Below are 23311 nucleotides of genomic sequence, written 5' to 3' on the forward strand. Positions count from 1 at the left end.
GCTTCTCCCCCTCCTCTCTCCGGTACCGCAGGATGGACGCTCCCTACCCGGCGCTGGGTCTCCCCGGGCGGGGCCGCGCTCTGGGCCGTGGTCCCTGGGCCGGGGCGTACGTGGCTGTGTCCTCCGAGCAAGAAGCTATTTATTCTGTAGGAGGAAAGGACGCAATCTCGGTGCGTTGGGCATGGGGCCTCTCCTCCCACGGAGGGCTGGGAGGGTCCGGCCCGGGGGCTGGTCTCCGAACCGGAAGAGGGGAGGGTGTTAAGGGCTGGGACCTTTTTTTGAAGGATCTGAGTTGAGGGATTGTGCCGATGGGGTGGGGGTAGGGGGCAGGAGGAGGGGGCGGCCCCATGCAAAGCGGTGGGGGGAGGGATGTCTCCGGTGGAGGCTGGGGCCCCGGGTCCAGATGCTCCCCCGCTGACCAGCAAAATCCGAGTCTGGAGAGCTGTGCTCCGGGCTCAGCTGGCAGAAGAGGCAGGCAAGACGCTGTAACCGAGGGTGGTCTTAAACCCCCCAGCTCCCCCCATCCACTGCCTCTCCCCTCCCCTGCCCAATCCCCTCCTCCCCTCCCCCATCCACCGCTTCTCCCCTCCCCAACTCCTCTTCCAGCCCCCCCCACCCCCCCCCGCTGCACACTTCGCACTCCACCCTGCAAAATGACCCTCCTGGCCCGATCCCTGCCTGGGAAGCACCCAGAAGTCAGCTCCTGCCCTGGGGGGGTTTCGCTCTGCTGGCTCGCTCTCGCTGGGCTGCGGAAGCCTCCCCACTTGCTCGGGGATCCGCCCGCCCCCTGCTTTGTGCTGCCACGACTTCTGGCACGAGGGAGGCTGCTTGGAAGGAACATCAAGCGGGACCCGGAGCAGCGAGGACCCTTCCCTCTCGGCCGCAGCCGTCCAGACACGTCTGCGGCCAAAAGGGGAGGGTAAAACAGTGGGTTGGGAAAGGCTAGTTTACAAACCGCTCACCCCAAAGGGAACCCTTTGGAGAGGGGGAGCAGAGGGGTTCACTGCTCTTCCTGCTCCAGTATGCCCCCTTAGCCCCCTGCGGAGGAACAGCCCCCCGCCATTCCCCAGGACCTGTACGAGCTGGGATCGGCCCTTAGAATCGCAGCCCCAACACTGCAGCGGTCTGACCTGACACAGCGCTACTGACCCGGCGTGGTTTGGGGCAAACCTGTCCCTGCCCCGCTACCCGGGGCGGGGGTGGGGGGAGGTTGACCCACAGGCTCCTGCAGGGGGGTCCAGCTGCGCTGCCCATCTCATGGAGTCTAGGGGACAAGCTGGCCCCGGGGTGGAACCCGCCCGAGTCAGGGGCATTGCACTTGCTTGGTTCTAGGTGCGGGGGCAAATCCCCCGCCCCGAGAGTAGCTTAGCCAACCTCAGCCTCTCCTCTCTCGCCACCTCCCATTAGAAGGCCCCGTGTTTAGCCATTACAGCCTCGTTCCCGGCTTTCGGTCCCTGCAGCCACTGTTACAATCCTCCGAAGGGACAGGGGTTCTCAGCCCGAGCAGGGGGCGGCTCCACAGTGGAGCCCCTGGATGTTCAGGCCCTCTGAATCTGCCCCAGGGGGTTCCCACGGGGGTCCGGGCTCTGTTGCGTGACCTCTGCCCCCTCCTGCTTTTGGCTGCGCTGGAAGGACAATCGTCCCCGGGTGCGGTGGGTGAGTCCAGTCAAGGCTGACGCCCAGGGACAGGGGCCGAGCGGCAAAGAAGAGAGCCTTCTCGTGGCGGGAACCCACTTGCCCCACGGGGATGGGTGAGGGGGAGACACCCTGCGATGAGCCACCTGGGTGTGGGGAGCGTCACTCTGGGCCGGGGATGCGGGGGGAAGCCTTGGAGGGGGGGCGGCCTGCGCCGAGGCTGCTGGGCGAGTTGTGCAACGTGCCGGCCTTTGTGCGATTGCCCAAGGTGTGCAGCTGCTCCTTTCCCACGCCCACCCCTCTCCCGGCCGTCACCCGCTCTCCCCCGGGGGAGGTGAGCGTTGCGTTGGGAAGCCAGTGGAGCCGGCAGCAGCCAGATGCCGATCCTATGGCCCAATCGGGCCAGGCAGGGAGGGAGGGGAGCGTCAAACCACCCTCTCCCGTCGCAGCCGGGCTGGGTGGGTCTTGTTTTGCACTGGAAGCTGAATTCAGGCTGCTCTGAGCCTGATCCCATGCTCTGCACTCCAGCGATATTTATTGAATGCCTAGATTATCATTTGTGCTATGGAAGCTGATGGGTTGGGAATTCCACCCCCGCCCTGGTTTTTTTTTTTGTTAAACTGTTGATTTTAAACCAGTTTATCCCGAAGGAAACTTTTTTTTCTCTCTTGATCCTACCTCCTCCCCCCCCCTTTTTTTTTTAAATGAAGTGGTTGTTTCATATAATTGTTTTCCTAAATGTCGGCAGAACCCTCGAGCAAGTAAGACTGGCTCTTCTGCCAGCGCAAATGTAACTGTGGGGAGTGGAGGGTTGGGCCTCTGTCGTTCGATTTCGGGTGAGGTTTTAAAACACGGCTACGGCTACCTCTAGATCCAAAATTCTGGGGGGCCGGATCCTCAGCTGACGTCTTTCAGTTCCCCTCCCTTCAGTGCGCTGATCGACACCAGCCAAGAATCCGGCCTGGGGATTTTTCACAGCTGATATCATGGTTTGGCCCATTATTAAAACATGGGGTAATTTGCCAGATTCAGAGTGGAGTTTGGAGACCAAGAAGCCTCTAACGTCCAGAATGTTTGGAGATTGGAGGAGGTTCAAATCCATCTCCGGATATGAGCCGAGCTCTTTATCTTAGACTGTTTTATTATTATTATTTTATTAATATTATTATTATTATTAATAAGGTGAAACCAGGCTTTGCTAGTTGGGGAGGATGGAAGCTTAGAAACGAAGCTCGTTTAATGTGCATCTTTTGGGGCGGAAGTTGCCCAGTATCGGTCTCAAAAACCAGTTGCTCGTCTCTGGGCCCATCTGGGCTGGGATCGGAACTGTGCTCGCTGCAGACACCTTTTGTTAAAGGGTTGAGAAATTCGGAGACGCTCCTGGATAGCTGAGGGCAAAGAGCCTCAACGTGTTGCAAGTTTGAGTCTCGTTGGAATGACTCGTGAGTAAAGGCTGCAGGATTGGAACCTCCAGGTTGTGAGTTCAATCCTTGAGGGGGCCATTTAGGGCTCTGGGGCAAAAATCTGTCTGGGGATTGGTCCTGCTTTGAGCAGCGGGTTGGACTAGATGACCTCCTGAGGTCCCTTCCAACCCTGATAGTCTATGATTCCCTAGCACAGTTTCCTTAACTGGTGTCAAGGCCCTTTTCTCTCTCGGACATCCGTCCATGTGATTGGCTTAGTCACATTCCCAGTGCACCTGCTGCCTCTTCCAAAGGATAATACTGATTTTTCAGATTCTTCTCCATTTGCATTTTTACCCTCTCAGGAAAGTGACAACAAAAAACAACTGGGACACCAAACTAATTCAGACCGAATGTCACAATTGTAGAAATCACAATTCATCAGTCACAAATCAAATCCTCCTGTTAATTGACTGATTACCAGACAGAACAGAGAGCGGAAGAGCTGGATAGCTGCTTCCCTGTGTGAAAAAAGAGGCCTGGCTTATCCCTCCATTAACTTCAGGGATACAACTGACACCTGATGCATTTAAATTTCCCTCCTTGTAAATTTCAGTGGAGTGTTTTGTTTTTTTTAAATTGCCTTCTAGGTGGAGGAAGAAATTAACAGTTATTTATATTCACCACTGAAAATCCAAAACCTTCTAACCTTAACTAGAGTCTATCCCTGTCTGTGCTGTCAACAAGGAGACTGTGCTAGATTCTTGCTAATAACTAGGCAAATTAGGTTGGTTATTTATGCAGCAAAACCAGTGTGGGTTTAGTTCCAGGTTCAGTGTGTCCTACCCCCAGGATCAGGAATTGGAGCTGGGAGAAGTAGGGTTTGCATCAATGATTCTAGTTTTTGTCCATCTCTATTAAACCAGAGCCATGCTTAACTTGGAGCAAGTATGTAAGTGGCTCCAAACTTTGCCTCTTAGGTCATGTCTATAAGAGGACATTAAGGAAAGTAGTTAATTTGGATTAACTAAAGGTGTGAATTTAACGTGCATTAGTTAAATGGGAATGAAGCTAAATCAAATTACTTCTGAATAAGGCCATCCACACAGCGGTTTAATGCAGTTGAACTAATCCACTTTAAAAATTAATTCAGATTAGTTTTCCTGAACGTCCCAGTGAAGACAAATCTTCAGGCCCCTGGTTTCTGGGCTTGATCCATCTTCCGGCGAAGCTGATGGGAGTTGGGCTGGGTGACCTGACCCCTTTGTTAGCAGTGACCACAGTTTAAACATGCTTATGGTTACAGGTTTCCATCCTGGAGTGGATGTAGAGCATCATCCCCTGGGAGCTCTGAAGCAGAGCTGGTCTGATCTCTCCCTCCTGTGCCCCGCGAACAGGTCCTGAGAACACAAGGGCCTTTGGGTGTTGGGGTGGATTCCTTGGCATCTGGGCTCAGCTCATCACATCTGGCCTGCCCCCTCCATCGATAGTGGGCAAAATCGCTGTTCCCCTAATAGAATTGTTCCTGCCTGGTTTCTGCTGGTGAAGGCTGGGGACAATCCTGCTTTTTAAAGCAGAGATCTGAATTGGTTCCTGGATCCAAAGAGTCACATATAGGATAGGTCTGTCCCAGGGCGGCTGAACAGTTTGGAAGGGAAAACAGTGGAAGCAGGGGATTTAGGCAGCTTTTCCCTCCCCCCCCCCCACCCCTGCTTGCCACCTCCTTCCCTGCAGCGAGGATGTCTCAGAACCCAGCCCCTGCCCATCAGGCCTTTGATTTATGGGGCAATGAAGGCTGTAAAACTGGGTGGGGAGAGACTGCTCGCTAGGTCCCCCCGCCTGCTGCATAGTGGAGATTTCAGGAGGGGCTTGCTGGTGCTGTGCTCCCGAATTGGCTAGTTCAAGCATCTCCTGGCCCTGCACTCTCTCCTTGCCAGGGGACTGCCCAGGTGAGGAACATACAAGTGTGAATACCAAGTCAGCTGGGGTGGTGCTGTTGAAACTTCAGCTTCAGGGCATAAGCTGATCCCCCCCAGCTGGGTGGTCGTGGGGGAATTTCCCCTCCCCGGGGCAGAGTATCACAGCGGTAGACACGGCACAGGAGCATCTGATGTCAGACAGCTGGAGGTGGGGTAGCTGAACCACTGGGGGAAGAATGCTGGGCTGGATGGTGTGTTGGCTTGATCCAGGGGATACCAGACTAGATAAGCGTGTTGGTTTGATCCGGGAGATACCGGGCTACAGAGACGAATTGGTTTGATTCAGGGAGTGGGGATACCTGGCCAGATGGGCCACTGGTTAGATCTGAAGTGGCAGTGAGGTGGGGATACCATATTGCAGGGGTAGTCAATAGGTGGACCACAGGCCAAAACCTTACCGCTGTCCAGATGCTTTTTGAATGGACCCCTTTTATTTACTTACTGTTATCATTACTGTTGTTTTCTCTGGAGTCCGGACCTTGACTAGACCTTGACCAAGAAATGTGGACCTTGATGAAAAAGAATTGACTACCCCTGTCTTATTGGATGGGTCCATTGGTCTGATCAGCGAGGCAGGGAGACTAGGGTAGATGGACTGATGGAGTTGGCTAGGAGATCCGGTGTGGCAGGGATACCGGGATAGGTGGGCTATTGGCTAGATTTGATGTGGCTGAAAGATGTTGTTCCATTGGTCTGATCGGGGAGGTGGGGACCCTGGGCTAGATGGGCCATTGGCCAGGTCCAGTGTGGGAGACAAGACACCAGACCAACTAGTTCATTGGTTTGTTCCCATGTGGCCGTCCGCAAGTAGGATACAAGGATGGAATTGGCACTGAGTGACACTCCCTGCCACCTCCCAGGAGCATGTACAAGGCAGCGAAGGTTTTGCTGGCTTCCAATGCCTGATGTGGGGCATGGGAGACAGGAGAGGCTGGTGCCCAGTCATCCATGGTCAGTTTGGCTAGGGGAGAAGTTGGCTGCTAGTGACCCTGGGTGCTGGGGTGCTTTCCTGCCCCCCAAGCTGTTACCGTAGGAGCCCCACAGAGGAAACCGTGTAGGATCCTTTGCTGCTATGAAGAGACCTGGGGTGATGGCTTGTGGGTTTGTGTTTTGTACCATAATAAAGTTGTGTGTTTTCCACATGCTGAGCTGTGGTCTCTATCTCTGCTGAGTTCGAGACGCCCACCGAGTCCAGCTAAAAGCTCCTGCAACAAAGAGGGGGCTCCGAGCCCTCAAATACCGCCCACCCCCCAAGTAACTATTGTTCTGATCCTCCCCCCTATTGTATTTTTAGGCCGTGAGCCATCTGGGTTTGCCCCCCTCCCTCCTCCCAAGGAACATCACTGACTTCAGTGGACCTTCCCATGTGGATCTGCAAAAGCACAGTGATGATGCCAACCCACTCCAGGAGGAGGGGAAAAGAGGAGCTCTTCTATTGAATATCCTGTGGGCCTGCTGTCAGCTCTGCTTTCAGAGAAGCAGGACTGGGGCTGCTAAAACCAAGGGGGTCTTCTCCAAACGCCCCTGCTGTCTCCGGTGCTGTCCACACCCGGCAGTAGTCACAGGCTGCCCTGGCCTCGCCCGTCATCCCCTTTCAAGAAGGGACATGTCGGATGAGCACTCAGCCTTTTCCCATGGCTATCCCACACAGTTTGTCATCCGACAGCGGTAGGAGGCATTGCTCACCATTGCCAAACAGGTCTGGTTTCATAGCCCGGGACGCGCATGATGAAATGGGACGCTTCCCATCCAAATGTCAGCCACTGAAATACTACTGAGCTACCATCAGCCAAGCCTGGCACATGGACTCGAGCCCTGCTCCTTGCAGACTGATTGGCTTTGAGGGGCTCCCGCTCACGCGGATCAGCTTCCAGGCCTTAGGGCCATTTGTCTAACATCATGATTCACGTTACCTTAGCATCCCCAGGCGCTAACCAAAATTGGGATCCCGCTGCGCTCGGTCCTGTGCAGTCACATCGACGCAGTCTCTGCCCTAGAGAGCAGACAGGGGAAGGGTGGGAGGGAAACTGAGGCACGGTGGAAGGGACTAGCCCAAGGTCACACAGCAGTCAGTGGCAGAGCTGGGAACAGACCCCAGGTCTCCTGAAGCCTAGTTCTGTGCCCTATCCCCTTTGCTCTCTGCCAAAGTGAGGTGTAAGCTGGTTAGTTTGCCTTTGCTGTTTCCTAAAACCATATTTAAAAAAACACCTACCAACTAGGTTTTAGCCCTAGCCTATGTCAAAAGACTCGCTTTCAGATACATCCAAGGGGTGCCAGTCAACCCTGTGGCCAATTCTTGGTATGTTTATATCCCTGGCCCTTGCCCTTCTTGTTTCTGCGTCCTTCAGACAGTAAACTCAGAGACTGTTTTTTCCTATATGTTTGTACAGCACCGCACACAATGGGACCCCAGTTGTCTTAGTAATTGTATTATAGGAACACATAAATTTGTTAGTCTCTAAGGTGCCACAAGTACTCCTGTTCTTCTTTTTGCGGATACAGACTAACACGGCTGTTACTCTGAAATAGGAACACATAGTGGCCCCAACAGAGCTCAAGGCCCCATGGTGCTAGGCCCTGTACAAACACATAGAGACAGTTCTTGCACCAAAGAGTTTACAATCCACATAGACAAGAAGTGAGAAGCCTTATTATCCCCATTTCACAGATGGGGAAACTGAGGCACAGGGTGAGTAAGGCCCACATCCTCAAAGGTATGGAAAATCCTAACATACCTTTGAGGAGAGGGGCCTAAGTGGCTGGGCCCAGTACTGAACCGAGGTCTCCTGAGTCACAGTACAGTGCTGTAGCCCTAAAAGCCCCTTTCTCTCAATAATCTGGATTGGCGCCTCCTATGAGTGATAATCACCGTGTCTCTAGAATAAGTCAGCCTCGCAAAGTTCAGTTTACCTTGAGCACCTGACCTATGTTTGACAGCCACACAAAGTCTCTTTGTTGACCAATCCCATTTTTGGCACTCTCGCGCTGAGTCAATTTTTGTGCATGGGCTGGCAAATTTCGGTGCCGGTTTTGCTAGCCTGGAATAAATAATATTCCTGCTGAACCCTAGTAACAATGTTGCTTTTCATCCTGAAGGACGTCAATGTGCTTTAGACACAGGGCTCACTTTACCTGCCACTGAAATGCGGCTGCTTCTGGGGTGGAATGCTGCAGCTGGTTTAACAGCGCACACCACCACCATACTGCAATAACCAATTGAAATAGCAGGGGAGAATTTAAGGGGGTAGAATGTAATTACCCTGCGTGTAATTTGGCCAGGACAAGGGGGTTTGAACACCCCACCTCTTGTAAAAATGACAACAATTAGTGAAGACCTTTGCTTTATGTCCGCTCCAAGAGACACAATTCCATGCACAGCCAGAGACAGGGGCTATTGGACAATGTAATTTTGGAAGCATTTTCCCCCCCTCCTAGCCGAAGATTTCCAAACGTGAGCGGGGAGGAGGAAGGGGGCGTCCGCGCCTGGAACGGCCTGTCTGGGCACGGCTCAGGCATTTCCTCTCTAGATCCCGCTTTCTACGGCTGGAGCCTTTTTCCCTTCAACTCTTCAAATGGGGGCTCTGGCCAGGCCACAGCCCAGCCAAAGCCTGGGTGACTCCCTAGTCCCCATAAGATTGGGGGGGGGGGGTAGCAGGCAGCTGGTCACCCCACCCCCAGATGCCCTTTGACCTGGCAGGTCATGGACCCCCCACCCCCGCCCCCAGGGCAGATCTGGCTGACTCCTACATCTCTCTATCTGTCCGTTGCAACATTAAAGATGCTTGGATGAGTCATGACTGATCAAGGTGTTGTGACCCTCAGAGAAAGGGGCGGTGGGAGCCTGAACTGTAGATTGCAGCCCCCTTCCCCTCGTTACTCACAGGACGGGCCTAGAAGAGGCCTGAGCAGAGATTGTGCCATCTCTCCCCACCCACACACACCTTCCCCAAGGCAGAACCACTCGGGGATCCCCCAGTTGGGCTCTGCGTGGGGCTAGGCCTGCTGCATTGACCTCAAAGGGGGCCAGCAATCAGGGAGCAGACTCGTCTCCTGCTGCAGCCCTGGCTGGCGTTTCCGGCCTACGACGCGGAGCAGATGCCGGAGGGAACCCGAGCCTGGCAGAACCGGTCTGCGAGCAGGGGACCCTGGGATGAAGCAACAGGAGCCCATGCAGGGAGTCGGCCAGGGAGCGAGTGACTCCAACTCTCCGGGGAGTGTCTCTCTCACTTTCTCCTCCTCGCCCTCTTGTTTGTGATACTCTGGCCACTTTCCCGCGTTTCCCTGGGCCCCGTTCAGGCCTGTCGTGGGAGGGTGCCGTTCCCATCCGGTCGCCAAGCGGCCCCGGGAGGGATTTCACCCAGGGTGTGAGTTACAAAGCCGGTGTCAGCTGGCTAGGAAGCAGGTGTGTCAAGCGAGTGTAACTTGCTTGCACTGATCCGGGGTGTGCACGACGCGTGCGACCGACCCCGGAGAGGCGTGCGGGGGAGTGGAAGGGGTGAGACAGGAAAAGCAAATGGCACAAAGGAGTAAGAGAAAGCAGGTCTCTCCGGCAGGTGCAACTGCCCTGACCTCGCAAAAGGAGGAGAGCTGGCTGGCAAATGGATTTAAGCGAAGAGAGCCCATCCCGTCCCATGGGGGGAGGATGTTAGCTAGGGGGACCCCCGTTCATTCCTAAAAGGGGGTAATCGATAGAACCCCAGTTCAGTCCATGGGGGGAGGGTGTTAGCCAGGGTCCCCCCATTCATTCCTAAAAGGGGGTATTAGCTAGGGGAACCCCCGTTCAGTCCATGGGGGGGTGTTAGCCAGGGTCCCCCCATTCATTCCTAAAAGGGGGTATTAGCTAACGGAACCCCCGTTAAGTCCATGGGGGGGGGGTGTTAGCCAGGGGACCCCATTCATTCCCTAGGGGATGTGTTAGGGGACTCCCAGCCAGTCTATAGCCTGAGTTCCTCCGGAGCCGGGGGTATGGGTCTGATCCGGGCCAGGAGGAGCAGGGCGCAAGGGCACCTCCTAGCGGTGCGGTTTGCTCCAGCTCCGGGCCGGTCCAGCCAGGGGTGAGGTCCTGGTTCAAGTCCCCGTCCGGGGGGGGCAGGAACGTTACTGCTCCCCCCCCCCCTCCCCGGCTCCTGCCTTAGCAGCCTCCGGCCACAGGGCGCCGCCGCTGCCAGCTCCGAGCCGCGGAAGGTCCCGGCGGCGGGGGGCGCAGAGCCAGGCTGGACAGGTGGGGACACCCGCCCCCCAGGCCCGTGCAATGCAGGCGTGGGGAGGGGTACGGGGAGACCCCTCAGGCCCGTGCAATGCAGGCGGGGAGACCCCGCAGGCCCATACAATGCGGAGGGGAGGCCCCGCAGGCCCGTGCAATGCAGGCGGGTGTGGGTGGTGGTGTGGGGAGACCCCCCCAGGCCCGTGCAATGCAGGCGGGTGTGGGTGGTGGTGCAGGGAGCCCCCCCCAGGCCCGTGCAATGCAGGCGGGTGTGGGTGTTGGTGCGGGGAGTCCCCCCCAGTCCCGTGCAATGCAGGCGTGGGGGGGGGGGGCTGCAGAGAGGGAGATAGGTCTGATCCATTGGCATGCTGTGGCCAGTGGGCCCTGCTGTCCCTGGGCTTGGGTCTGTGTCGAGGGGGGTGTCCCCCTAGGGCCTCTCTGCTCTGACAGTTTAATCTGAAATGTTTTTAATCCCCGTCAAAATAGCCTTTGTTTTTCGGTCCCAGCTGGCCTGGATCCAGCCAGTCTGCCTGGCAGCCCCTGTTGGCAAAGGGCGGCCGGGGAGCTGTTCCCAGAAGGGCTGCGACGAGGGTAGGGGGGTCAAATCCCCTTTGGCAGCTGAGCTCCGCCTTCCGCGTGGGACAAGCCTCAGCCACAGGCCTGAGCTGCTCGACTGGGCTGAGCTCCTGCGCCCCCGTCACTTCTACCCCTCCGCCGGGGTTTTCTTTCCAGAGCGGTGGAGGAATAAGCCGCCCTCCTCCACCTCTGACCACATGATCCCCGGGCCCGGGGGGTTGGCCGGAGGGGGTGACCCAGCTAGAGGTGCAAAATTGGGAGAGGACGTCACCCGTGGCAGGAGAAGTCCCCAGCCGCCCTGAGCGTGGCTGGCCTGTGCCAGGCGCTCACCCGCCCTGTGCCAGGCGCTCACCCGCCCTGTGCCAGCGCATCACGGCGGCATTCCCGGCCTCAGCAGGTGGCCTTGGAATCAGCGCGAGGCACCTGGGTGGGTGAACTGATTCCGGGAGGACATGGTAGGGGATGCCCTGGGACTCCACTGTGAAGGGTGCCGATGGCTGGCTCGAGCGCTGGGCAGGGAGACCCACTTGAGAAGTGGCTGAGAGTGGGTGACCCTGACTCACCTTGTTTCTTCTTAGCTGGGATGGCCGAGCAGAACCGCCCCGCGCCCTCCTCCTGCGACTGCTTCGTCGCTCTCCCTCCAGCCACCGCCTCCCGGGCCGTGATCTTTGGCAAAAATTCAGACCGGCCTAGAGATGAGGTCCAGGAAGTCGTCTATCTCCCTGCTGCAACCTATGTCAGGGGGGCAAAACTCAAGGTGAGCAGACGATGTGCCGGGGAGGGGGGACCCAGTTCTGGGCGGAAGAGATGGGGATCTGAGCCCCTGTATTAAGGAGAGGGAACCCCCTTTGTTGAAGGTCCACAACCCAGGCGTGTGTGCTTTCTCTCCCCTGCCCTCCTAGTGCACGTACATAGAGGTTGAGCAGGCAGAGAGGACCCACGCGGTGATTCTGAGCCGCCCGGCCTGGCTGTGGGGCGCCGAGATGGGAGCCAATGAGCATGGCGTCTGCATTGGGAACGAAGGGGTGTGGACCAAGGAGCCTGTTGGGGAGGAGGAGGCCCTGCTGGGCATGGACTTGGTCAGGTGAGAGTTGCCGGGCATGGGAGACAGGTGCTATGGAGTGTTGCCACCTTCTGATTAGCTGGACGTGTTGAGTCCAACCCCCTCCGTTGGGCTGTGATCTGATGTTTTGAACTGCCCGGCTCCGTCCTGTGGCAGCTGCCCGCTGCCCGCACTTGTTTGCCCCCCCGGTAGTTCTCTGGATGTGCTGGGGCGATCCTCTGGGCTTGTGCCTGGAGAGGGGAAGAGCGCAGATCCATGTCTCCCCCCACCACCCCCTCTCCAAAGCTGCTCTGTTTGCCGCAGGCTGGGTTTGGAGAGAGGCAGGTCGGCTCATGAAGCCCTGCAGGCCATCACGGCTTTGCTGGAGCGCTACGGCCAGGGCGGAAGCTGCAAGGAGGAGCCGACCCCTTTCATTTATCACAACACCTTCCTGCTGGCGGACCGCACCGAAGCCTGGGTGCTGGAGACAGCCGGCCGGTACTGGGCAGCCCAGAGGATCAGAGGTGAGCAGTGAGAATACCCGGGGAGGCGGAAGTCCTGCATCGTGGGGAGTAAGGGAGCTCTGTTACTGCAGTCCCAGCAGGAGGTGCTGTGTGGGAGCTGCTAGTCCAGTCTCAGCAGGGATGTTGTCTGCACGGGGATGGATGAAAGAAAAGTCCTACTGAGAGCTGATCTGGGACGTAGGGGACTGGACAGCTCAGATAAACGTGGAGCCTTGCACCTCTTGCCGACCAGTTCTAGTCCAGCCGAGGCTGCTGCTTACCAAACTTTGTTCCCATCTGCTGCCTTTGGCGGCCGGTGTGATGAGTTTGGTGGGTCTCAGCCCAGTTTGCATCACAGCCTCCTCATTTGTGATGCCAGCAAAAAGGCCAAGGATTGAGCAGGCCATGGCGATTTGACTCTTATGCTCACTCCTAGAGAGGTGTCTCTCTGGGTCAGGCGGTTTCCCGGACCCTTGCCTTGCTCCTGCCTCTGCTGTATTGGTGGATGGAGGTGTCAGGTCTTGGGAAGGATGCAGGCTGGCAGCCTTCATGGCTGCATTCCCACTGGTACAATCCCTTTTAACCAAAGCCATGTCTTGTTGCAGAAGGGACCCGGAATATCTCCAACCAGCTGAGCATTGGCACGGAGATCACCGCCGAGCACGCAGGGCTGAGACGCCACGCCCAGAGCCAGGGCTGGTGGAGCGGGGATGGGGAGTTCAACTTCACCCAGGTCTTCTCTCTGACCCACCAGCCCGTGCGGATGGAGGCGGCCAAGGCCCGGTACTGCGCTGGCAAGGAGCTACTGCAGCAGCATGCAGGTGGGTGCAGGGGATGGGGCTGTGCCAATGTGGTGTCTCATCCCGTTACCATCCACGTGAAGGATCAAAGCCAGACTCCTGGCTGCTCAGTATCTTCCTGGCCAATGGGATGGGAGCAGTTGGTTGACAGGGGCATCACCTAGCAATCAGGAGAGGCATCTCTCTGGATCATCCAACAACCACTTGGTCTCATCTCATTGGCCACAAATATGGTGACCTAAGCTGCTGCTGGTCGATGGGGAGCACGAACTGGTCCCCCTCCCCGTGGTTACGTACCCATTGATCTTCCAGCTCTTTCCCCCTGCTGTTGCTAGGCCGCATCACGGCGGAGACCATCATGGCCATCCTGCGGGACAAGGCCAGTGGGATCTGCGTGGACTCGGAGGGCTTCTGCACCACGGGGAGCATGGTGTCCATCCTCCCCCAGGACCCCGCCTTGCCCTGCGTGCATTTCTTCACAGCCACGCCCGACCCTTCCAGGTCAGTACCAGTGCTGCCTAAGGGGCCTGCCGTGCTTGGAAAGCCCCAGGCTCCCGGCTGTCGGAGGAGGCTGGGAGAAGACAGGGTGGGAAAATTAAACAGGCCTGTCGTGTCTAAGGTGCTGAGGGGCCTCAACCACCAGCAACTTCCCTGAGGACGCTTGGCCTGTGGCAGGATCGGGCCCTTTGTTTGCACATTAACATCACGAGAGCCCTTGCCCAGCAGCAGTAGAACCATCTGCCGAGTGCCCATTGCAGATGTCTGAGGGGGATCCCGGGTGGAGACTGACCTGGGATTGGTTCAGTGAGAATCCAGGGGTCAGCCCACGGGAAGTCGCTGAGAGCTCAGGGATCGAGGCTTAAATGGGGAACCCGACAGCGTCCCAGCCGAGTCACCTTCACTGCCCTAATAGCATCCGGCCCCATTGCCCCTCTGCTGGGTCGGTGCCTGGGGCGCCCCCGCTCACCTGCAGAGCAGGCGTTTGGTTTGAAACCTGGCAGTGCTAGCGTCCTGCTGTTTGCTTCCCCGGTGGGCAGGAGGCAGATTCCCGGCAACCTCTGGCCGAAACCCACTTTGCCGGGGAACGTCTCAGCAAGGATGTTGTGGGGCTGTAGAGACACCCCTAACAGTCTCTGTGCCCCCTCTCCTGCCCGGGCAGGTCCATATTCAAGCCCTTCATCTTCGTCGCCAACGTGACTCCGGTCCTACAGGCGATGTCTCCGAGCTTCGGTGACAAGGACCCCGTCCAGAAGGTCCCTCGATTTCAGAGCAGAGTTGATCGGAGACACCAGCTCTACCGGGCACATCAGGCAGCACTGGATCTCATGGAGACTAACCAGGTAACTGAATGCCCTGGGCTTGTACCCTGGGGTTCTGCTTCCCTCTCAAATGCTGAGCAAGGCTTCTGATGGCCTCGCCTGGCACTAACTCCCTATCACCCCAGCCCTGGGAGCTTTCCCAGGGGCTCTGGGGTTCTCTCTTGGGAGCCAGTTGGGCTGCAGAGTTCCCAGCAGTACAGTGGGAGGATTTGGGTTGGGCTGTCTGAGATCAGCGGAGTGTTTCTGTGAGGTGGAGAGGATGGAACTAGACTCTGGACTCACTCCAGATCTACACCATCCCCATAAGTAGTGGCTTAGGCTGTATGTGTCTCTACATCTCTCTCGTCTCCACTGACCCTGTCCCACAGGAGCAGGGCCAGAAGCTCCAACAGACCATGCAAGATCTGGAGAGGCAGGGCCTGGAGGCCATGAAGGAAATGCTGGCCAGTGGTATCACGCTGGACCCGGAGGAGCTGGCTGACCTCTTGTTTGACTGTGTGGACACAGAAATCAAGTTCTACAAATAAGCCCGAGGCAGGTGGGTTTCAGGGGGGGGGGGGGGGGTAGGGGAAGGAGAAAGATGCTGCAGAGTTCATGGATTGTGGGCTGCACCCCTCTGATCTCTATGGGGATCCCTTGATTTTGCCTGGTGCCCCCTGACTGCAGGTCCATTTTGGGGTATTGTCTGCACTGGTTTCCTTGTCTCCATGCAACACTGGCTGCCCCCTTGCCTCTGTGCTCATTAATATCCCCGTCCTAGGCAGAGCCGCTCTGGGCCGCGGCCTGGAATGAAATGGAGCAAAGGCTCCAGTGTGGCATTGTATCCACATGGCCCAGTAGCCACGTGAAGGGCACAACATTGTGGTCTAATACCTGTCCCTAAGGGGACGGTCGGTGTGCCACTGACTGGGAGAGCGTCAGCCCGGAACAGCCCCATGTATTTATGGGATTGGGGAAGCCCGTCACAGATGGGTTACGCTGATCAGTCACTGGGATGTCGTCGCCCTCTTGGGAACCTGACGCTCCTTCATCCTTAACAGAGATATATGGCCCATAGAGACTACAGGGTCCACTATGCAACATAACTGGGTTGCTCAAAGCAAGGCAGAGCATTGCATTCTGGGGCGTGTGGTCTTCTTGTGCTGCACCCTCAGAAAGAGGAGAATAGGTGTGGCTGAGCCATGGTCCACCTTCTGGCTACCCCCGGCCGCTGGTGAAAGGACACCCCCTCCCACTTGGTTTGTTTCAGAGCCCCGCCTGCCCTACCCTGTCTGGAGATTGCTCTGTTCGCTTCTCTCCCCTGCTTTCCTTTCAGCGGGGAGCATTTCAAAGGCACAGGAAAACCTTAATTCCCGCTGCTGCTGCCGCCCCGTCTGCTCCGCTCCTGATTCCTAACCTCACGTTCTCTCCGGCTGCGTGAACTGGACTGGAAGTGGCTTTGCGCCACCGGGATTATTGCTCTGGCATGGTGCCCTCTCTGGACCCTCCGCCTGGCATTGCCCAGCCTGTAGCTGTGGACAGCCCTCCTCGGGAACGGGCGGGCGCCTGCCGCTCCTTTCCTAGCACGAGTTGTCACTCCCCTGAAGAGTCCAGAGCTCCAGCGGAGGCTTCAGCAGTTTGACCAGGCCTGAGCTCCGTGGGACCGGGAAGGGGAGAGCCTCAGCTAGCTAGATGGAGCTGAATTTGGTGGCTGGGTTACCAGGGCTAGGTGACCAGATGTCCCGATTTTATAGGGACAGTCCCGATTTTTGGGTCTTTTTCTTATATAGGCTCCTATTACCCCCCCACCCCCATCCCGATTTTTCACATTTGCTGTCTGGTCACCCTAACCAGGGCCCACCTTGCTTCTTCCTAAGAGGCAACACGGCCTAATGGTTAGAGCACAGGACAGCTGGGTTCTCTGACTCACCGAGGGACCTCGTTCGAGTCACTTTCCCCACCTACGTATCCTGTACAGAGCTGGGATGCTGCGCAGGGCTAGCCCCACCCCCGCCAGGGAGCGCAGGACAGAAGCCCACAGGCAGGCAGACTGAGGTGGAATAAAGAGGTTTTACGTTTCAATCACAAGCGCCACTGTGCTGTTTTGTCCGGGCCGGCGCGGTCAGCGGGGGCTGGCTGGGCGTCAGTCACTTCTTTGCTGCTCTGGGTGCAGTTTTAACTGGGGTGGAAGCCTCCCCTTTCGGGGGCTTGAGGCGGGCCCCGCTCCCGCGCTTGCTCTGCCCGCCAGTGCGTGGGGTGCCAGACCTCGCAGAGCCTCCTGCCTTCGGTAGAGAAAGCAGCCGAGATCCCGACTTGGGGTTGGGGTGCGGCTCACACAGCCCAGGGGCTGGCGATCTCCCTCCTGCAGCTCCCTCCTCCGCTGGGCTGGGTGCCAGGCGGCCCTCCCGGCTTCCTGGGCACAGATCTCCTGGCGGCTGCATCAGTCTCTGTCGCTCTGTGAGCTCCTCCAGCCGGGCCTGGTGTTCGCTCAGCGCCTCCTGCCTCCTCCTCTGTGAGCGGCCAGCCAGCTCCTGGCGGAGGCCTGCAAAGAACTCTGCGGGGGGGAGAGTGGGAAAAGTTAGAGCGGTCCCCCTCTGCAGCCAGCAGACCAGTGGGGCAGGCTCATTAAACTGGCTCCTGTGTGTTACGGCACAGGGTCCCCCTGGTGGTGATATGGGAACATGGTGTGTGTAGCCCTCAGCTAGGATCCCGAGGAGTGCTGCAGAGCAGAGGGTTTTCCCCCCATCTTTGGAAGGGGAGGACTGTCAGATCGGCCCCTTTCACCAGCACTGGTATTCACGCACACAGCCCAACCCTGTTGTCAGGCCTGTGCAAATCCAGGCGCAGGGGACTTCATCTGAATTTACTCATGTACCAAGAACAGAATCTGGTCATATAGCTGATAGCAGCAGCTTGATCACCTTTGTCTGCACTGAAAGGACCAGTCAGCTCAGGGACATCATCATCATCTTCCTCAGAGTCACTGTCATCAGAAGCTCCCTCCTCTTCCTCCGTTGGGTCAGGGTCCCTCCAGCTGGGGATAAGCTGGGTGTCCAACTTCATGAGATGGGGCAAGGCCCTGAGCACCAACTCTCTGGAAGGACCAAAAAGATATTGTGCCTTCCAACGCCGAGGATCCTAAAGTGCTTTGACCACACAAACACACACTGGCTCATGCTAAGTGTTGCTGCAATGCAGCTACCTCTGGGGTGGAACACAGCAGTGAACAGGGATAACTCGATATAACAGCTTTGGGCAGAAAGTGCCAATTCTGCTATCCAGTTGAAATTGCAGATGGGGAAGAATTTAGGGAGGCCGAAGGGAATTACTCAAGTTGGTGTTTAGGGAGGACACCCATTTAATATCCTGGGCTCCTGCAAAATACGCCATGGGGTCTTTAGTGACCTGGAGAGGGTAAGATGGAGATATAGCCCCTCCTAGCACCACCATGAGGCACGGGGTCAGAACTGACATGGGAAATAATGTGCCACCACCTCCCCCAGCTCTGACGTGGGAGCTGCTATAGGGGGCAGGCCTCAATACCTGGCCACCGCTGGGGGAAGCCTTTAAAGATCTCACCTTGCTGGAAGGCAGAGCAGCAGACGGCACAAACACAAAAATGACACAACAATAAGCCAACAAAAAACAACTCATGGAAGGAAGGAGCCGCTCACCAGTTGTCGCCACTCAATCCTGGGCTTGTTCATTACCTCCCTTGCCCCTGCATCTCGGTATGGGGGAACCCTTTGGGGGCAAAGTCTTGCCCGCCACTCTGGGCTCTGTGGCCCACATGCTCTGAGGCATTCAGGCTCCAGACTTCCATTGATTTCAGTGGCAGTTTGGAGCCTATCTAAATAACCGCATTCCTTGTGATGCTTAAGTGTATCCTTAGAGGGTCTCCCATTGAAGGTACAGAGCTAGCCTGAGCCAGTTTAGCAACACCCAGCCTGTCCTGGAGACACTTGTGTAAGAGAAGCAGGATTAGGTGCTTGGGTCCAGGTCCTCTGAGGTAATTAGGTGCTTAACGCCCACTGGAGTGATCTTTGAGGAGCTGGGCTTTAGTTCTCGCCCGTGAGACTCAGAGGAGGGGAGATTTCGCGCACTCTCTCTCACCTGTAGCCATTTTGGTGGGTGCACCTGTTTCCCGATAAGTTCAGGATGCGGAGGGTCCGGGGCAGCTCATCTGCACAGACCAAAGGGAAGAAAGAAGGTGAGGGAGCAAATCTGAGCTTTGGCTGCTAAGTAAGTGGATGAGCGGATAGGCTGCAGGTCCACTGAAACCCCTCCACCCCTCTCTGCTCTGGAGCTCTCGGAGAACTTTACAAGCATTAATGAAGCCTCACAATACCTCTTGGAGGTAGGGGAGTATCAATTCCCTTTCACAGCGGGGAAAACTGAGGCACGGGGGTGACTTTCTCAAAATCACACCGCGATTGTGTGATAGAACCCAGGAGTCCTGATTCCCAGTATCCTGCAACTACATCGTTAAGCTTTAAAAACCCACGTTCCCTTGCTCATGTCTCCCTGCCACAAACTAGAGGCCGATCTGCACGTGATTTTCCCACATCGGTGCATATTACTAGAGGCCTGCTCTGGACGGAAGAGGCAAATTGTAGAATAGCTTTCTGCCCGGAGAGTGTTTCATTCCGCACTTCGCCCTGGGAACACCCAGATGGATTTGTCATTAATCTGCGTGTAGCTTTGTTTTTGAAAAGCAGAGCGCATGGGACGTGGCTACTGTGCCTAAGAGTTAGAAGGCCACACGATTGGCCGTGGCCGTCCCTTATCTGCTTCCTGCCCAAATGAAACTGAAAAGAAACTTTTAAGCTCTGATTCAGCAAAGTATGTGTTCAGGGTCATTGAAGTCCATGGGACTTAAAACACATGCTTTGGGGCTCTGCTGAATCAGCGCTTTAACGAGGACACTGCAGTTTCATGGAAAAACGTGACGGCCTATTGGGCTGTAGCTTAGAAACCCGGCCAAGGACAGACTACGTCGTAGGACTGTTGGAATGTGATGTCGCATGTTAGCTGGATTCACAACAGCATAAAGAATTCCTTCACTCGAACACACAGTTCTTGCTTTTTAAAGAAGCTGCTCTTGTGGCAGGAGACATACGTGCGAGCTCCCTGGCCAATCGGCATGTGTTTTTCCCACATCGGTGCGTATCCCTGCTCGTGTTGTTGGTGCACAAAAGAGGGAGTTAACCGAAGGCAAGACAAGAATGGTTGCTGCTCTCGCAGAGGAGGAAAATATTTGTCAAACGGAAAAGAGACTCGTTAGGGAAAGAAATGGGAGTGTGGTCTAGTGATTAAACCAGGGCACTTGAGATCAGAACTCCTGGGTCCTATTCTCAAGTCAGGGAAGGACGGTAGTCTAGTGGTTAGTGCAGGGCACTGGTAAGCAGAGCTCCTCAATCCTATTCCCAAGTCTGGGAGGGGGGTGCATTAGTGGTTAGAACAGGGCAGCGGTAATCAGGGTGGGAGTCTTGGTTTATTCCTGCTTTGGCACCTTGGCTGGACAAGGCTAGGGATGTGCCCAGTTATTGAGATGCGGCCGCCCTCAAAGCATGTTAAGAGCAATGAGGAATAGGCAGGAGAAGGCACAGAAGAGCAGCCAACTGCGTGTGTCTGAGCCTGTCCAGCAGAGACTGCTGCCTGTACCGCTCCTACCAGGGTCCAGTGTCTCGATCCGGTTCTGCGACAGGTCCAGGAACTGCAGTTGTCGCAGGTCCCGGAGGTTCTCCACTACCCGGACGCGGTTCCCAGCCAGTGAGAGAAACCTGCAGGGCAGGAGGGGTGGGGTGGGGTGGAAGAAGCTGTGTCAGTGAATGCAAAGGGGAACCACAGAGGCTGGGGACTTCCGCAGCGGGGACTATATCTGATCAAACCTGTATTGTGCTCTTGTGCGAGGTGAGACAGAGCTTGTGCTGATCTCAAAGGACCTGCTCCAATTCGTGCTGAAGTCAATGGCAAAACTGCCGTTGACTTCAGTGGGAATGAAAGGGGGCCAAAAGACAGAGACAGTCGTGTCACTAAAGCCAGAAGCATTTACTTTGGATTTGTGCCCGAAAACTTAAAACCGGAGGGCAAAGTCCTGTGTGCCAGAGAACCGGGGCCAAGTTCTTAGGGTTAAACTGCCATGAGGCTGCTGATGTCACTAACTACACTCAATCCTCACTCCTCCCTGAGGAAAAGCCGGTGTTCTCTTCTGATTGCCACACCCGCGTTTGGGAAATTCATACCCCACTACAGCTGCAGTGCAACGGCTGCTGTTAATGACCCGATTCACTGTACAGAGAGCGTGTGTAAAGAACCCTACTTACCGGAGGTAGGGAAGGCAGCTGAGATTCTCAATGGTCTCAATTTGGTTCTGAAAAATGAAATGATTTCTTGACTAAACGAAAACGAACAATGGCACTTCACGTGTTCAAAGCGCTGAACAAATATTAACTAGACCTGGGAGTTCCCCCGACAGTTAGCTGGGCAAGTATTATTTTACAGATGAGGGAAACTGAGGTAGTGAAAGACTTGTTCAAGGTCACAAAGCAAATAAGGGGCAAGGCTGAGATTATAACGCAGAACTCCCCGAGTCGTAGTCCTGTGTTGGCTCTTCCACAGCATGCTTCCTTCTGGGAAACAGTTCTCAGATTTATAAGGAGCAGGGGTGGGGAGAATACAAAGGAAAGAATAACTTGCCAAAAATCAGACTATGGGAGCAGAATCTCCAGTCAGAACGATCAGGCGTGAAACACACACGTGAGGTGGTCGAGTGTTAATCAGGTTAGATTTGCCCAGCTTCCCGAACAAGGAACCTTTCCATAGGAATCACTCAGCCCCTGCAAGCCTTTACGTGCATGTGTAGCTTTCCTCAGAAGAATTCTTCCGTTGGCCCAGCACTGTCTACACCAGGGATTAGGTCGGCATAGCTACATCTCCCAGGGGGTGGATTTTTCACACCTCAGAGAGACGAAGCTAAGCCGATGTAAGATCCCAGTGCAGACCAGCCCCAAGACCCCAATCCTGCAATCAGAGCTGCACAAATGGATCCCCAAATCAATGGGATCTGCAGGGGGCTGCATGCAGGGATCCCATTGCAGGCGTGGGGCCTGTACATGTACATGGTCTTAGCTCGACTTGCCAGATGGCTGAAGCCAGAGCACCAGTCCGTTCTTTATTAATCCAAAGGGAGCTCTTTTAAAGGTCAATTTAAAAGGCAGATTTTTAAAACCTGAAATGTTCTTATCGGTGACAAGGCTGTGATGGTTAGGTGGCCGTTGCTGTAGGGAAATGTTTAAATCAAAACACAAAACCGTGTTCAGGGATTTTTTTTTTTTTATATCTCAAACTTTTCTATTAATAGTACATACTTAAAAAAATAAAATCTGGGTCTAACACACCTGCCATTGTCTCTGTTTCTCACCCTCGGGGTGTCCCTCCCCAACACAAAGCATTCTCAAGAAACTGCTTGCAGAGGAAAGAGTCTGATCTTATTTCAAAGCCAAAGTATGTTCTTGCTTATAGTGGAATTTACTGTGGTGGGCGAAGTTTGGCTGCTGTGAAAAAACAGAGCTCATCTCCAGGGGGTGCTATCTCCCAGCCTGAGAGACAGATCATGTTAAAGAGCATGCTAAGCGCTTTACCTCTTGCAGGTAGAGACTGCGGACCTCTCTCAGACCCTGCAGGTTACTGATAGCGCAAATGTTCTCCCTGTCCAAGCGGATGGTGAGCAGCGACGCCAAGGCCTTGGATCTACGGAGAAAGGCGTTCAGAACAATTTTGTGTAGCCATATTGTGGGTGTTGCTGGAATCCAAGAGCAAAGGAGATCCTTCCGAGAGCCCCTCCACAATGAAGGATCGCAGACTGCTGGGAGAGCAATCTTCAGTTCCCTTTAATAAAGCTACAACTTTATTTTCAATCACAGACCTGCTGGGTCGTGGCAGGAGCAAAGCAACCAGATGCGCTTAGTAATTAGGGTGATCTCCCATTACCGTGTGTGTCTCAAGTCACTACCTCTGTGCCTCGGTTTCCCCATCTGTAAAATGAGGATAATAATACTGACGTCCTTTGAAAAATCCTTTGCGATCTACTGCCGAAAAGTGCTATGTAAGAGCTAGGGAGTATCATTACATCCCCTTCCCATCTGCTAGGTTCTAGGGTGCCCACCCATCCCTCATTTCAAGGGACTCCCCTTCTTTGATCCTGGACATCCCATTTCAGCAGCGATCAGACACTCACATGCTCTCTGGGGTCTCTTTTTCTGCAGGGCAGGACAGGTTTCTCTGGGCGATGAGAGAGTCAGTGATGCTCCTCCCTTCCTCTGCGGGGCTCTGCTGAAGGTCTGGAAGCAAACACAGGGATCCACATTCACTCAGGGCCCCTGATCCTGCTCTCAGCAATGTCAATGGGAGTTTGGCCTTGGACTGCATTGGGAGCAGGCCTTGGTTAATCACAGTGAAAAACTCCTGACAGTGCTATATATGGGAGGGGGGGTTTTCCACCCTGACCCCCGCCCCCATCTGCATCTCTGCATGCAACCTCCTCTCACCCACAGCCCCGCCCTCGAGGGCAACGGTGCTCTGCTGCAGCGGGAGATCCCATTGCACGGATCACTCACCCCTGGGCATGGCCTCTGGCAGGTTCGCCAGCCTGGAGAGGGAGGGGACACGTGGCCCCTGTACCCCAGTCCCCAACTCAGCTGGCCACAGTCATAGGAATGGGGATGTGAGGATGGGGGGGATGAGGGGGGAGAGCTGCTCAGGGTAACTCTGCCACTCTGTGTGAAGGCAGGGCTGAGGGGACAGGGACCCGAGATAGGAGCCTCCAGGAAGGGGTTGGGGGGCAGAGCCTGGGCTGGGGGGATCCCCAGGG

At 55.7% G+C, this 23311-nt stretch overlaps 2 protein-coding genes across 4 annotated transcripts; one reads left to right on the forward strand and one right to left on the reverse strand.

The window, feature by feature from the left end:
• Nucleotides 1-10123: 10123 nt before the first annotated feature.
• SCRN2 (secernin 2) lies at nt 10124-16521 on the forward strand. Of its 3 annotated transcripts, none has more exons than XM_034756058.1 (9): nt 10124-10238; nt 11375-11553; nt 11699-11880; nt 12163-12362; nt 12947-13162; nt 13477-13642; nt 14301-14481; nt 14829-14998; nt 15710-16521. In XM_034756058.1, the coding sequence occupies exons 2-8, from the start codon at nt 11380-11382 to the stop codon at nt 14985-14987; spliced, it is 1278 nt and encodes a 425-aa protein (XP_034611949.1). In that variant the 5' UTR covers nt 10124-10238; nt 11375-11379; the 3' UTR covers nt 14988-14998; nt 15710-16521. The 3 variants fall into 3 exon arrangements, with proteins under 3 accessions (XP_034611949.1, XP_034611951.1, XP_034611952.1); XM_034756060.1 differs by having other exon boundaries at nt 15776-16521; XM_034756061.1 differs by lacking the exon at nt 10124-10238 and adding an exon at nt 10267-10286.
• Nucleotides 16499-23303, reverse strand: LRRC46 (leucine rich repeat containing 46). Its single transcript, XM_034756062.1, has 8 exons — nt 23058-23303; nt 22679-22781; nt 22083-22191; nt 20766-20812; nt 20113-20222; nt 18553-18622; nt 17361-17533; nt 16499-16993 (listed from the first exon to the last, which is right to left on the reverse strand). The coding sequence occupies exons 1-8, from the start codon at nt 23065-23067 to the stop codon at nt 16587-16589; spliced, it is 1029 nt and encodes a 342-aa protein (XP_034611953.1). The 5' UTR covers nt 23068-23303; the 3' UTR covers nt 16499-16586.
• Between the last annotated feature and the right edge of the window lie 8 nt (nt 23304-23311).

Source organism: Trachemys scripta, chromosome 23, assembly GCF_013100865.1.
Source record: "Trachemys scripta elegans isolate TJP31775 chromosome 23, CAS_Tse_1.0, whole genome shotgun sequence".
Lineage (NCBI taxonomy): Eukaryota > Metazoa > Chordata > Testudines > Emydidae > Trachemys > Trachemys scripta.

Bases quoted from the DNA above. Each gene is read 5' to 3' on its own strand.
- SCRN2 (XM_034756058.1), top strand. From the start codon at position 11,380: ATGGCCGAGCAGAACCGCCCCGCGCCCTCCTCCTGCGACTGCTTCGTC. The intron at 13,163-13,476 runs GTGGGTGCAGGG...TGCTGTTGCTAG, and splicing joins GCTACTGCAGCAGCATGCAG to GCCGCATCACGGCGGAGACC. The intron at 13,643-14,300 runs GTCAGTACCAGT...CTGCCCGGGCAG, and splicing joins GCCACGCCCGACCCTTCCAG to GTCCATATTCAAGCCCTTCA.
- LRRC46 (XM_034756062.1), bottom strand. The intron at 20,223-20,765 runs GTAAGTAGGGTT...CCTGCCCTGCAG, and splicing joins AGCTGCCTTCCCTACCTCCG to GTTTCTCTCACTGGCTGGGA. The intron at 16,994-17,360 runs GTGATCAAGCTG...TCCCCCCCGCAG, and splicing joins TCCTTTCAGTGCAGACAAAG to AGTTCTTTGCAGGCCTCCGC.